At 46.2% G+C, this 16,015-nt stretch overlaps 1 protein-coding gene across 4 annotated transcripts in view; it reads right to left on the bottom strand.

Moving 5' to 3' along the window:
* ror2 (receptor tyrosine kinase-like orphan receptor 2) overlaps window positions 1–16,015 on the bottom strand; it is a 362,545-nt gene that overhangs the window by 90,108 nt on the left and 256,422 nt on the right. For 3 of the 4 annotated variants that reach the window (XM_059644595.1, XM_048528079.2, XM_048528080.2), the window contains exon 2: window positions 10,418–10,495. The exons of the other annotated variant lie outside the window; for it this stretch is intronic. In XM_059644595.1, the coding sequence (XP_059500578.1) occupies window positions 10,418–10,495 (78 nt within the window). The remainder of the gene's footprint in view (window positions 1–10,417; window positions 10,496–16,015) is intronic. 4 annotated transcript variants of the gene reach the window in all.

Below are 16,015 nucleotides of genomic sequence, written 5' to 3'. Positions count from 1 at the left end.
ACTGGACTCCAGGATGAACGTTTCCCATCAATCACCACCCTCTGTCTTCTTTCAGCAAGCCAATTTCTGATCCAAACTTCTATATCTCTCATAATCCCATTCCTCCGCATTTTGTACAATAGCCTACTGTGGGGAACATTATCGAACGCCTTGCTAAAATCCATACACACCACATCAACCACACCACATTTACTCTCATATACCTGTTTGGTCACCTCCTCAAAGAACTCAATAAGGTTTGTGAGGCATGACCTACCCTTCACAAAACCGAAATGACTATCCCTAATCAAATTATTCTTTGAGATGATTATAAATCCTATCTCTTATAACCTTTCCCAACACTTCACCAACAACTGAAGTAAGGCTCGCTGGTCTATAATTACCAGGGTTGTCTCTACTCCCCTTCTTGAACGGGGGAACCACATTTGCTATCCTCCAGTTGTCTGGCACTATTCTTGTAGACAATGACGATTTAAAGATCAATGCCAAAGGCTCGGCAATCTCCTCTCTGGCATCCCAGAGGATCCTAGGATAAATCCCATCCGGCCCAGGGGACTTATCTATTTTCACACTCTGTAGGATTTCTAATACCTCTTCCTTGTGAGCCTCAATCCCACCTAGTCTAGTAGCCTGTATCTCAGTATTCTCCTTGACAACATTGTCATTTTCTAGAGTGAATACTGTTGAAAAATATTCATTTAGTGTTTCCCCTATTTCCTCTGACTCCACACACAACGTCCCACTACTATCCTTGATTGGCCCTAATCTTACTCTCATCATTCTTTTATTCTTTAAATACCTATAGAAAACCTTAGGTTTACCCTGATCCTATCCGCCAACAACTTCTCATGCCTCCTCCTGGCTCTTCTGAGCTCTCTTTAGGTCTTTCCTGGCTACCTTGTAACCCTCAACCTCCCTAACTGAGCCTTCACATCTCATCCTAACACAAGCCGCCTTCTTCCTCTTGACCAGAGATTCCACTTCCTTCGTAAACCTTGGCTCCCGCGCTCTACAGCTTCCTCCCGGCCTGACAGGTACATACTTACCTAGGACACACAGGAGCTTTTCCTTGAATAGGCTCCACATTTCTAACATGCCCATCCCCTGCAGTTTCCTTCCCCATCCTATGTTCCCTAAATCTTGCCTCATCTCATCGTAATTGCCTTTCCCCCAGCTATAACACTTGCCCAGTGATATACACCTATCCCTTTCCATCACTAAAGTAAACATAACAGAATTGTGATCGCTATCACCAAAGTGCTCACCTACTTCCAAATCTAACACCTGGCCGGGCTCATTACCCAGTATTAAATCAAATGCGGCTTTGCCTGTTGTTGGCCTGTCTACATACTGTGTCAGGAAGCCCTCCTGCACACACTGGACAAAAACTGACCCATCTATAGTACTCGAACTATAGTGTTCCCAGTCAATATTTGGAAAGTTGAAGTCCCCCATGACAACTACCCTGTCTCTCTCACTCCTATCGAGAATCATCTTTGCTATCCTTTCCTCTACATATCTGGAACTATTCAGAGGCCTATAGAAAACTCCCAACATGGTAACCTCTCCTTTCCTGTTTCTAACCTCAGCCCATACTACCTCAGTTGACGAGTCCCCAAACGTCCTTTCTGCAACTGTAATACTGTCCTTGACCAACAATGCCACACCTCCCCCTCTTTTACCATCTTCTCTGTTCTTACTGAAACACCTAAATTCCGGAACCTGCATTAACCATTCCTGTCCCTGCTCTATCCATGTCTCCGAGATGGCAACAACATCCAAGTCCCAGGTCCCAACCTATGCTGCAAGTTCTCCCACCTTATTCCGGATGCTCCTGGCGTTGAAGTAGACACACTTCAAACCAACTTCTTGCTTGCTGGTGCCATCTTGTGTCCCTGAAACTTTATTTCGGACCTCCCTACTCTCAACCTTTTCTATACTCGAACTACAATTTTGGTTTCCATGCCCCTGCTGAATTAGTTTAAACCCACCTGAATAGCCTTAGCGAATTTCCCCCCCCACGATATTGGTACCCCTCTGGTTCAGGTGAAGACCATCCTGCTTGTAGAGGTCCCACCTACCCCAGAAAGAGCCCCAATTATCCAAGAATCCAAAACCCTCCCTCCTGCACCATTCCTGTCGCCACGTGTTCAACTCCTCTCTCTCTCCCTATTCCTTGCCTCACGAGCACGTGTCACAGGCATCAAACCAGAGACAACAACTCTGTTCGTCCTAGCTCTCAGCTTCCATCCTAGCTCCCTGAATTTCTGCCTTAAATCCCCATCTCTCTTCCTACCTATGTCGTTGGTGCCTCTGTGGACCATGACTTGGGGCTGCTCCCCCTCCCCCTTAAGGATCCCAAAAACACAGACATCACGAACCCTTGCAACTGGAAGGCAACACACCAACTGTGAATCTCTCTCATCCCCTGCTCCTCTGATGCTGCTTGGCCTGCTGTGTTCATCCAGCTCTACACCTTATTAGAAAAAGGTGTCTTTTTTTCTGTCTCACAATGTATAAGAATCATTTATATTTTATATATGTACATTATGCATTCATGCATAAACCACTGGTGATCTGGGAAAGAAAACAAATTGAATATAACTACAGTTACTTTGGGGATAGAAAAGAAAAGGAAGGGCAATATTTGGCCCTATGAAAAGAAAACAAAAAAAAGCAGACCCCTAATGGTGCATAATAAGATCTCTGAACAAGTTGATTAGAAGATAAAAAAGGAACAGTAAAGGGCTCTTGCAACACAGTTGTAGTGTCTCTATCTCTGATCAAAAAAGAAATGTGCTCAAGTCTCAAGAGTTGCGTGACAAAGTCTCTGAAGAGTCTGATGAGAAAATATCTGAAAAGGAAACAGATGAAACTGGTCTATAGAAGGAAGATAAGACTGACTAGTTGTTTAACTCTATCCACAAAAAAACAAAGTACAGAACATTTGTTTTTTGTCACGAAGAGAATCTGAAGTACCTATTCTTACTTTTTACAGATTTATATTTCCATGCTTTTTTTCCCCATGCATTCCTGGACACAGGGACAAAGTGGATCATGAAAGCAGCTGCATCACGAGTTGCAATGAATAAACTGTTGTCTGCTGACTACCAGAAAGGATGCTCACCTATCGCTGCCCGCTGATTAAAGGTCAGAAATCAGTCCAACAGGTTTATTTAAAAACACAAGCTTTCGGAGCCTCGCTTTTTCTTCAGGTGTTAGTGAGAAATGTAGTATCAGACACAGAATCTATAAGTGTAAGATCAAAGGATCACACCACTGATGAGGATGTATCAGCAAACTTACAATGCTCTTAAATCATCACACCACCTCTGGATAAAGTAAAGGATCTATGGAGATAAAGATTTCCCAGGCAAAATTATCAGCTTGAGTCTATTGTTTGTGATCAGTTTGTGAATACTATGCCGCACAGTATAAATATGGTGTGAGGTTTAGTTACCCAGTAATGTTTAGTCAGTGTTGTTTTTTTTAAAAGCTTTTGGTCTTTGCAGAATTCGTAACAGTGATCTTGACTAAGTTCACTAATTGTATGCTTTTTCAGTCACTGTATAGCCAGTGGGGCAGAATCCCAAATAGATCACACATTTTTCTTTGATCATAGAAACATAGAAGAAAGGAGCAGGAGAAAGCCATTTGGCCCTTTGAGTGAGCTCTGCTATTCTTCACATTCATAGCTGAATACCCAACTCAATAGCCTAATCCCGCTCTCTCCCCATAACTTTTGGTCATATTTGCCCCAAGTGCTAAATCTTGTTGCCTCTTCAATAGATTCAATATTTTGGTATCAACTACTTCCTATGGTAATAAATTCCACAGGCTCACCATGCTTTTCATGAAGGAATGTCTCCTCATCTCCATCCTAAATTGTCTACCCCGAATCATCATACTGTGACCACTGATTCTGGACACAGCCATTAGTCCTAACGAACAAAACTAATTACAATGCAGCACTAATTTGGCAAGTGGGAAAAGAAGGAATAATGAGGAAGGAAGTGAATTAGGACTGGTTAGGCAAGGGAGTTCAAGTGTACTTTGCTGTGATATGCTTGTTAAGTGTGACAGTCCTGTCTGTCATCTAGCAATTGCAAAACACGACATCCTTACTGGAAGATTAATTCATATATTGAACATGGAATTGAAATAGCGAGTTTTGAGAAGATTTGTAGCTCAGGCTGAGGTTCTGGCTGTGAGTTTGCTCGCTGAGCTGGAAGGTTAGTTTTCAGACGTTTCGTCACCATTCTAGGTAACATCATCAGTGAGCCTCTGATGAAGCACTGGTGTTATGTCCCGCTTTCTATTTATCTGGTTAGGTTTCCTTGGGTTGGTGATGGAATTGAAATGTCTATCAGTTACAAAATAGAATTGTGTTCCTTAATAAAACCAATTTCTCCAAAAACAGAAATATATCCCAGACTTCTATTTTTAAAAACTACAAAAAGTGCCAATTTCAAAGAATGCTGAATGTTAAATGAGGTATAGTTTGAATAATAACAGGGCTATCCATATAAATATTGAACAATGAGTAATTCATCGTCACCCTACAAGCATACAAAGAAAAATGTATTTTCTATCTTTTGAGTAGCTTCTACCAGTCATTTTAATGACCAATGCCTGCGGGAATGAACATATAATGCACTCTGTCTACAAGTGCCAAAAGTTGCAAGTGGGGATTCAACAATGAAAATAAGATTGGACAGAAATGTAGGCTCTGTATGTCCAAATGAAATGACAGTACAAAAAAGATAAAAATGCAGTTGCCTGTTGTTCTCTGCAAAACAAATATTCCCCCAAAGTAACAGCTCATTCTTTTTTAAAATAGTTGTCACTAGCCTCCCCCATTCCATCCTTGAATGCATCAATTCCATTTTGCTGATATTTCTCATCAAATTTGTCACCAATATTAAGAAAATTTTCAATAGGTTAGCCATGTAACTGCAGTATTCATCAAGAAACTAGTTCAAAAATAGAATTAAAATTTAAAAATATAAAACTAATATTACTGTGATCATCTAGAGAGAACTGGATAAATACCTGGGGAAGAAATGCGTGGTCATACAGAAAAAGCACAGAAGTAGGATTAAAGACCTGGCTGGCAAAGACATGCTGAACTAAACAGCCCCTCCGTGTGTCTCTTAGAATTACAGGGAACATACAGCATAGAAACAAGCTTTTTGTATCAACTAGTCCATGCTAGTGTTTATGCTCTATTCTGCCTTGTCTTTCAGCTAGAGATTAATCACAATGTAGCAGCAAATGTGTTCATTTTGCCTCCAATTTCCACATCTCTATAACATTCCTACTGTCCATCTCCAACATTTCCCTTCCTTTCCTTGACCTGTCCATCTCCATTTCAGGGAATAAACTGTCCGCTGCCATCCACAACAAAGTCCATAGCTACAACTCTTCACGCCCCAAGTCCAGCCAGGATTCCATGTGATCCTCTGAGTTCCTTCGCTTATGTTGTACCCATTCGGATGATGCCACCATCCAAAACAATGCTGCGAATGTCTTTTTTCTCCTGAGCTCCTGAGATGCTGCTTGACCTGCTGTGTTCATCCAGCTTCACACTTTATTATCTTGGATTCTCCAGCATCTGCAGTTCCCATTATCACCTTCAGACTTCATGTCAGCTCTGGTGAGGAGTCATCTAGACTTGAAACATTAGCTTGCTTTCTCTCCATGGATGATGCCTGACCTGCTGCGACTTCCAGCATTTTTTACTTTCCCCTGGAAATTCATCCTCTGTTACACATACCTCATATGCTTGAATAGATCTCTTTTATATGCATCTATACTATTTACCTCAATTGCTCCTGTAGAAACAAGTTCTACATTGTCACTACTGTGGGTAAATAGCTTCTTCTGAATTTTGCCTGTTCTCAAATCACGGAATGATACAAGGCAAAAGAAATTCGGCCGACGAGTCAACTGTTTTTTTTCAAACAGCAATCCAATTCATCTCATTCCACCTAACTCTTTCGCTTATTGATGTATTTCTTTCTTCTCTTTATACAATTCCCTTTTGAAAGCTACAATTGAATATGTATTCATCACCCTACCATGCAGTGCATTCCAAACCCAATCACTTGTTGCATAAATATTTAACATCATGTTGCAGAAACACATTAAACTGGGCTTTTTATTACTGGCTCACCATTCTTTGAATGTACATCCTCTATTTATTTTATTTAACCTCTCATGAGCATTATCATTTCTATAAAATCTCCTCTTAGTCTTCTCTGACTGGAGCTTAATTGTTTCCCTTATTCTCTCCACATAACAGCAATTCCTTTTTGCTAGAGCTTTATGAGTATATGTCTTCTGTATTTTCTACAAACTCCTAAGGTCCTTCCTAAATTATGGTACCCACTGAGAAAGGACCAAGGATGATTCTGGGAGAAGTTGGTGAAGCTGCTGTGACCGAGAAGTGAATCGCATAGGACCCAGTGCTCAACAAGAGGAGGAGTATCCAACAGAGGGTACCAGTGAGAAAATGACTGAGCAGGATTCTGGGAGAAGTCAGCTCTGTCACTATGACTGCTAGTTTCAATTAGCAACGTTACACTAACCAGTTGCTGGGAAGCAGAACCAGATAGGCCGAAGGGAGAAGACAGTGAGCAGAGCAAGTTAAAAACTCATGTACAGGGCATTGTCCTTCATCTATGACAGCTGGACATTGTGGGAGCTACAATTCATCACGTCACAACTTCAAAAGTGGGCAGATGGGCTCCTGATTGGTAAGCAGTGGTCAGGCGGTTCTAACACAGAAATACAGAAGAGCAGGAGGCCATTCAGCCCTTCAAGCGTGCTCCACCGTGCTTCACAATCATAGCTGATCGTCCAACTCAATAGCCTAATCCTGCTTTCTCCCCACAACCTTTTATGCCATTCACCTCAAGTGCTATATCTAGTCGTCTCTTGAATACATTCAATGTTTTGCCATTGACTACTTCCTGTGGTAATGAATTCTACAGGCTCACCATTCTTTAGGTGAAGAAATGTCTCCTCATCTTCATCCTAAATGGTCTACCCTGAATCCACAGGCTGTGACCCCTGGTTCTGGACACATTCAACATCGGGAACATCCTCCCTACATCTACCATGTCTAGTCCTGTTAGAATTTGTAGGAGATCCCCCCTCATTCGTCTGCACTCCAGCAAAAACAATCTTAACCAATCAATCAATCTCTACTCATACCTCAGACCCACCATCCCCAAAATCAGCCTGGTAACCCTTCGCTGCACTTCCTCGAGAGCCAGAGCATCCTTCCTCAGAAAAAGAGGCAAAACTGCATACACTATTCCAGGTGTAGCCGCACCAAAGCCCTGTACAACTGCTACAACACATTCCTACTCCTGTACTCAAAACCTCTCACAATAAAGGCCAACATATCATTTGCCTTCTTTACTGCCCGTTGCACCTGTAAGCTTCTCTTCAGCAACTGGTCCATAAAGACAGCCAGGTCCCACTGCATACTCCTCCCTCCCAATTTATAGCCATTCAGGTAGTAATCTGCCTTCTTGCTTTCTCTTCCAAAGTGAATAACCTCACAAGTATCAAAATTATACGGCATGTGCCATTGATTTAGCCACTTATCCAACCTGTCCAGATGATGCTGAAGGATCTTTACATCCTTGTCACAGTTCACCTTCCCATTCAACTTGGTATCATCTGCAGACTTTGAGATGTTACATTTTGTTCCTGTATCCAAATTATTAATATGTGCTGTGAATAGCTGCAGTCCCAGCACGAATCCCTGTGACACCCCACTAGTTACTGCCTGCCAACTTGAAAAGGACCCATTAATTCCTACTATTTCTTTCCTCTCTGCCAACCAGTCTTCTATCCATCTCAATACACTTTCCCTAACCTCATGTGCTTTAGTTGCAGGCGGCATGGTGGCTCAGTGGTCAGCACTGCAGCCTCACAGCGCCAGGGACCCGGGTTCAATTCCAGCCTCGGGCAACTGTCTGTGCGGAGTTTGCACATTCTCCCCGTGTCTGCCTGGGTTTCCTCTGGGTGCTGCGGTTTCCTCCCACAATCCAAAGATGTGCAGGCTTGGTGGATTGGCCATGCTAAATTGCCCATAGTGTTCAGGGGTGTGTGGGTTATAGGGGGATGGATCTGGGTGGGATGCTCCAAAGGGCAGTGTGGACTTGTTGGGCTGAAGAGCCTGTTTCCACACTGTAGGGAATCTAATCTAATCTAAAAAAACTTGCATGATGATCTCTTAAACAGGACTTTGTCAAATGCTTTCTGAAAGTCCAAATATACACCATCAATGGGATCCCTCTTGTCAACTGTACTGGTTACATCCTCAGAGAATTCCAACAGAATTTTCAAGCACAACTTTCCCAGCATAAATCCATGGTGACTCTGTCGGATCCTGCCACTGCTTTCTAAATGCTTGGTTATAAAGTCCTTAATCATGGATTTGAGAATTTTCCCCACTACTGACGTTAGGCTTACTGCTCTAAAATTCACTGTTTTCTCTCTAACTCCCTTTTTGTACACTGGAGTGACATTAGCTGCCCTCCAGTCTGCAGGGACTGTTCCAGAGTCTATAGAATCATAGAAGATGACCATCAATGCATCCATTATTTCTACAGCAACTGCCCTAAGTACTCTGGGATGTAGATTTATCAGGCCCAGGCGACTTATCCACCTTCAATCTCATCAATTTTCCCAAAACCATTGTCTGATTTGAAAGGTATCAGCTATGAAAGGTGATCAGACAAACTTGGGTTTGTTTCTACTTGAATGTCGTATGCTAAGAGATGGCCTGATAGAAGTTTACAAAATTAGGACAGCATAGACAGAATGAACACATCATGACAGATATATGAATAAGCAGGGAATGAGCAATACAGAATTGTGTAGAAGTGGAAGTTTTTTTGCTTAGAAATGCAATATGTGTTGGCACAGGCTTGGTGGGCAGAAAGGCCTGTTCCTGTGCTGTACTATTCTTTGTTCATTATGGCACTACTCAACCTTGTCTTCTAAAGTGAAAAAAGGCGGTTCAATTCATAGTTCTGGTGTCATCCTCAGTTATATTTTCATGTTACAAATCTAGTGTGTTAAGTAGCTTCACACTTTGGTTGACGAGGCTTTGCTTGATTGTAAATCAAAATTGTGCTGTTAAAGAAACCCATTGATAGATTCTTTTTTAAAAAATCTCATAAAGAGAAAGCATACAATTGGCTACAACAGGAACTAGGTAAAACAATTAGATTTACTTGTGAGCCTGAAATAGTGGAATGAGAGAAAGTAAGTACACTCCTCTCATCTCAGTCATAACAATGCAAGTTTTCCTTTTCATTTATCAGTACAGTTGAGAGTTATGAAAATACTGGTGAAGTGGATTGAAAAATATGTTAATAAAACCAATGTGAATATAATTCAGTATTGAATTTGAAGTTTTATCCTTATTTTGTAACATTCACTTATTTTTTACAATTGATCTGAGTCACAAACTCTGCTTTATTGTAAAAGACTGAAATTTTATATTGCCATGAGCAACAACAGGAGAGAATGTTTATTCATGAGTTATGTCAGAACTACTACTGTGTCATGACAGAAGAATAGGAAGATGATAATGTTTAACAGTTTGAAAAACCTAAATCAACTTCCCAGCCAAAGGCCACTGGCACAGGTGGATTAACTAATAGTTGTGATCGAGAAGCTGACTGGAAAAGTACTCAAAAACTGGGGCCAATTGGGGAAATTGTGCTGAACTAAGGACTGATTTATATTGCACGATCTGTTCAGAGATGGTGAAACACACCACTGGGGCAAGGGGGACTTGAAACCTGGGCCACTCGTTTCAAACACAGGCCCCCCATCAATTGCACACTAGCGCAGTAAAACATCAGAGGGTAGACAAATCCTACAGGAATAAACAATTAAAGATGCATATTTTTAAAGCTGATAAAATGTTCAATGACTGAATGCTTCTGACTTTGACAACTCAGCAAATCAACTTCACGTATCGACAACAGTATTAGGAAATCATAAAAAGTTGACACAAAACTTGAGACAACACGAAGCCACATGATTCATATAGGACAGTACTTCAAAACCAAAGTAATTGATTTAAAAAAAAATTCAGGATTTCCTGAGGACATAAAAAATGCTATCAAGTTGAAAATTCTGTCATCCCTTAACCTTTTAAGCAAAAGGCAACGGAACGCATGCCATATGAATTACTGATATTTATTGGAATAAATGTTAGACAATAAACCAAGAGTTTGTGTGTAAAATCTGCAAGGTTAACACATTTCTCCTCTCAAATTTAAGAATGCACTGCATGGGCAATCTGATTTCTACCACTCCACTACAAAGGAATTTAGTTAAATACAAAATACTTATTTTGTAACAAGGAAAAAACAGCACTAACCTTTAACTGTAGGCAAAGAACTGTGCTGGCCGCCTCCAGGCTCAATGGAGCTGAGTGGATCAGACTGCTGAGCTTCATCTAGAAGTAAAATTATTGATCATAAAAAACTATGACAATTCTATTATACAGATCAAAATGCTGTTGTTCTCCCTAGTGGTTCAGTAAATTTTGTGAATATTGTCAATGGGGACATTACATTCAATCTTAATCTAATCCTAGTTGGAAGAAATCATTTGTTGAATGGAAGCAAGAATACAATTTGGTTTGGATGTGATGTAGCTCTTGATCATCAATATTCACTCTCAGGGTACAGTAAAACCCTGTCAAGGGTGTGAATAAGGCACACTGTAATTCAAATGTACAACACACAAGAAATAAAGCAATGATGGTACATTTCTTTTCTCCTGTGATTGTAGCTAGAAAAATATGACTTGAATGTGCAACATAAAAATGACAGATGAGTGAACAAAAGCATGCTTATGAATTTGCAGTCTCACAATAATTTACATACACTAGATGTGAGATTGCTCACTGAGCTGGAAGGTTAGTTTTCAGACATTTCACCACTTTTTTTAATTTGAAAAAATATACTTTATTCATAAGATGTACAAAAAATAAAACATATTTATACACCTACCCAGTCATGCAAGCCACTCTCGGTTACCCAGGGGATACATACATCAACTAAAGGAAAAAAACAAAGAAGAAAAAAAAAACAAAGCAAAGAAAATACCCCGGCAGTTGTCACCCCACACAGTCCCACTTGGCCCCCTGACCAGTTGGGGAAGGCGCCAGCTGGGCCCAGTTACCAGATAGGGCCCTTTTTCCTATTCTGGATGAGGGGTTTCATACTGTGGTCTTTCCCCACCGCGCCTTGGCGGCAGCTGCCCCAAGCTTTAGCGCGTCCCTCAGCACGTAGTCCTGGACCTTGGAGTGCGCAGGTCTGCAACATTTGGTCGGGGTCATTTCTTTCAGCTGGCAGACCAGCAGGTTGCGGGTAGACCAAAGAGCGTCGTTCACCGCATGGATGGTCCTCCAGGCGCAGTTGACGTTGGTCTCGGTGTGCGCCCTGGGAAACAGCCCGTACAGCACGGAGTCCCGCGTCACGGAGCTGCTTGGGACGAACCTCAACAAATACCACTGCATCCCCCTCCAGACCTCCTGCGCATAGGCACACTCCAGAAGGAGGTGATCGACAGTCTCGTCCCCGCCACAGCCACCTCGGGGGCAGCGTGCGGTGGCGCAGAGATTCCGGGTATGCATAAAGGATCTCACTGGCAGAGCCCCTCTCACCGCCAGCCAAGCAACATCCTTGTGCTTGTTTGAAAGTTCTGGCGATGAGACATTCTGCCAAACGACTTTGGCAGTCTGTGTGGGGAACCACACGATGGGATCCACCCTCTCCTTTTCCCGAAGGGTCTTGAGGATACTACGTGCTGACCACTGCCTGACGGCCTTGCGGTCAAAGGTGTTTCCTTTCAAAAATTTCTCCACGAGCGACAGGTGGTACGGAACGGTCCAACTACTCGGAGCGTTCCACGGCAACGAGGCCAGGCCCATCCTTCGCAACACCGGGGACAGGTAGAACCTCAATAAGTAGTGACACTTGGTGTTTGCGTATGGAGGATCTACGCACAGCTTGACGCAGCCGCACACAAAGGTAGCCGTCAGGGCGAGGGTGGCGTTCGGTACGCCCTTTCCCCCATTTTCCAGGTCTTTGTACATGGTGTCCCTGCGGACCCGGTCCATCCTCGACCCCCAAATGAAGTGGAAGATCGCCCGGGTGACCGCAGCGGCACAGGTCCATGGAATAGGCCAGGCCTGCGCCACATACGACAGTACCGAATGCCCCTCGCACCTGACAACCAGGTTCTTACCCGCAATGGAGAGGGACCGGAGCAACCAACTGCCCAGCTTCTGCTTCAATTTGGTGATACGCTCCTCCCAAGTCTTAGTGCACGCCCCAGCTCCACCGAACCAAACAGCAAGCATCTTCAGGTAGTCTGTCCTGACGGCGAAGGGGATGAAGGAGCGGTCGTCCCACTTGCCAAAGAACATGACCTCGCTCTTACCCCTATTGACTTTGGCACCCGAGGCCAGTTCAAACTGGCCGCAGATGTCCAATAGTCTACTCACCGACCAACGATCGGTGCAGAAGACGGCGACATTGTCCATGTACAGGGAGGTCTTGACCTGAAGGCCTCCACTGCCTGGGATAGTCACGCCCTTCAGGATCACGTCCTTCCTGATGGATGTGGCGAAGGGCTCCACACAGCACATGAACAAGGCAGGAGAGAGCCGGCAGCCCTGCCTGACTACAGACCTAACGGGAAAACTGTCCGATTCCCACCCGTTGATCGAGACTGCGCTAACGATGTTGGCGTAGAGCAGCCGGATCCAATTGCGGATGCCCTCCCCGAACCCCAATTGGAGAGGACGTGCCTCATGTAAGCATGAGATACCCTGTCGAAGGCCTTCTCCTGGTCCAGCCTGACGAGGCAGGTGTCCAACCGCCTGTCCTGTACGTAGGCGATCGTATCCCTGATGAGCGCGAGGCTCGCAGCGATCTTCCTGCCCGGCACAGCACAGGTTTGGTCAGGGTGAATCACCGACTCCAGGACAGACCTGACCCGGTTGGCTATGACCTTGGCCAGGATTTTGTAGTCCATGTTCAAGAGTGAAATGGGACGCCAATTCTTAATTTCTTCCCTCTCCCCCTCCCCTTTTCTAAATGAGGGTGATGATGCCCTTCCTCATGGACTTGCACATTTCCCCTGCCCGAAGTGCACTATCGTACACCTCCAGCAGGTCCTGGCCAACCAGGTCCCACAGAGCGGAATACAGCTCGACCGGTAAGCCGTCGCTCCCAGGAGTCCTATTCCTCACCAAGGACTTGAGGACTCTGGTCAGCTCGTCCAGGGATATCGGCCGGTCCAGCCACTCCCTCGTGCTGTCGTCTAAGACCTCCGTGATAAACGACAGGAACGACTTGGAGAACAACTGTCCGTGGGCTTCGTGTCATACAGTCTGGCATAGAAGGATCTGCTGATCCTCAAAATGCCGGGTCGAGACGACGTCACCGAGCCGTCGTCCTCCTTCAGCTGGCTACGCACAGAGCTCTCTTTGTGCACCTTCTGAAAGAAGAAACGCGAGCACGTCTTGTCCTGCTCCACGGAGCGGACCCTGGACCGGAAGATTATCCTGGAGGACTCCGCAGCGAAGGGGATTCTGACGAAGGGGATTCGGAGAGGGCCCGCCCGAAGCAGAAGTTAAAGATCTCAAGGGACAAGGAAAGCAGCACCACGCTTCCAGGTGACGAGAGGCGTCCTGAGGCTCCCTCTGACACCCAGTCACGTGCCGCTGGGGCACTGGAGGGCCCCCCAGAACTTCCAGGCGGGAAGGAGGAAACAGTGCATCCCCAGCCTGACCCAGAGCCGGACTCCTGCCTCCGTACCCCCGATGGGGGGGAATGCCACCCGGAAGGCAGCACGGACAGTTTCCTCAGCCCGGAGAGCGTCCAGCAGTTAGCCCGGGCAAGGGGCATGAAGGGACAGATGGAGGGGCTGGACCTTGGACTTGGGGAGGGTACTGCGGTCACTGCCCACAATGGGGGTACGAGTTGCGAGCATTAATGTGCGCAGTGTCAAGTCCACCGCAAGATGTGTATCCACGTTGGCCTACCTGACCACCATCAAGGCGGACCTCCTGTTTCTGCAGGAGTGCGGGATACCGCACCTCGGCAGGTACGGGAAATGGTCCGGCGCCTGGACCTGTGGGCCTTCGATCTGGTCGGGGGGTAACGACTGTCGCTCCTCGGGCCTGGCTATTCTGCTGCGGGGGCGCAACATCACCATCTCTCAAGTTCAGGAGGTGGTGGGGGGGGTGCCTCCTAGTGGCTGACATCACCTACAGGAACGCTCCCCTGAGGCTGATTAACGTGTATGCCCCAGCAGTACGGAGTGAGCGGTTGGCCGTCCTGCAGCGGTTTCCACCCCTGCTGGCTACGTCCAGGCTGGTCATCCTGGGCGGAGACTTCAACTGCATCATCCATGCAGATGGAAGATCCGGCGTGGGGACAGCGGGTGGGGGGAGTCAACTGGCCGTCACATCCAGATTCCTGATGGGCATGGTGAAGGACGCCAAGCTGCTCGACGTCTTCAGCACCCCTGCAGACCGAGCGCAGCGGAGGTACACCTGGTCGCGGCCAGACGGGTCTATTCGCTCAAGGATAGACTTCCTGTTTGTGTCACGGGCGTTCTCGGTCAGGTGCACTGGCGTCGAGCTGGTGTTCTTCCCTGACCACTGCCTCCTGCTGGCCAACTGTCACTTACAGGATGACCAGCTGGCCGGCAAGGGGACGTGGAAGCTCAACACGACTCTGTTGACCCCATAGAACGTTGAGGAGCTTAAGAGGGAGTACGCCGGTTGGAGAACCGTGAAACCCCTCTTTGAGTCTCCGGGCGACTGGTGGGAGACGGTGAAGGAGAACATCAAGAGGTTCTTTGTCCTCATGGGTGTTCGGAAGGCAGGAGTGAGGCGGGGAAAGCTGTTGCGACTCCAGAAAAGGGTGCAGACCCTGCTCCTTCTGCAGTTGATGGGGGTCGATGTCACGGAAGGCCTCCGCGAGGTGAGGGGCCAGCAAGCCTCGCTCTTCGCCGCGGAGTCCTCCAGGATAATCTTCCGGTCCAGGGTCCGCTCCGTGGAGCAGGACAAGACATGCTCGCGTTTCTTCTTTCAGAAGGTGCACAAAGAGAGCTCTGTGCTTAGCGGCTGAAGGAGGACGACGGCTCGGTGACGTCGTCTCGGCCCGGCATTTTGAGGATCAGCAGATTCTTCTATGCTGGACTGTAGGACCCGAAGCCCACGGACAGCACGGCCTCCAAGTCGTTCCTGTCATCTATCACGGAGGTCTTAGATGACGGCACGAGGGGATGGCTGGACCGGCCGATATCCCTGGACGAGCTGACCAGAGTCCTCAAGTCCTTGGTGAGGAATAGGACTCTCGGGAGCGACGGCTTACCGGTCGAGCTGTATTCCGCTCTGTGGGACCTGGTCGACCAGGACCTGCTGGAGGTGTACGATAGTGCACTTCGGGCAGGGGAAATGTGCAAGTCCATGAGGAAGGGCATCATCACCCTCATTTAGAAAAGGGGAGGGGGAGAGGGAAGAAATTAAGAATTGGCGTCCCATTTCACTCTTGAACATGGACTACAAAATCCTGGCCAAGGTCATAGCCAACCGGGTCAGGTCTGTCCTGGAGTCGGTGATTCACCCTGACCAAACCTGTGCTGTGCCAGGCAGGAAGATCGCTGCGAGCCTCGCGCTCATCAGGGATACGATCGCCTACGTACAGGACAGGCGGGTGGACACCTGCCTCGTCAGGCTGGACCAGGAGAAGGCCTTCGACAGGGTATCTCATGCTTACATGAGGGACGTCCTCTCCAAATTGGGGTTCGGGGAGGGCATCCGCAATTGGATCCAGCTGCTCTACACCAACATCGTTAGCGCAGTCTCGATCAACGGGTGGGAATCGGACAGTTTTCCCGTCAGATCTGGAGTCAGGCAGGGCTGCCCGCTCTCTCCTGCCTTGTTCGTGTG

The sequence above is a fragment of the Stegostoma tigrinum genome, chromosome 3 (assembly GCF_030684315.1).
Source record: "Stegostoma tigrinum isolate sSteTig4 chromosome 3, sSteTig4.hap1, whole genome shotgun sequence".
Taxonomy (NCBI): domain Eukaryota; kingdom Metazoa; phylum Chordata; class Chondrichthyes; order Orectolobiformes; family Stegostomatidae; genus Stegostoma; species Stegostoma tigrinum.
This window is presented reverse-complemented; position numbering and strand designations above follow the sequence as displayed.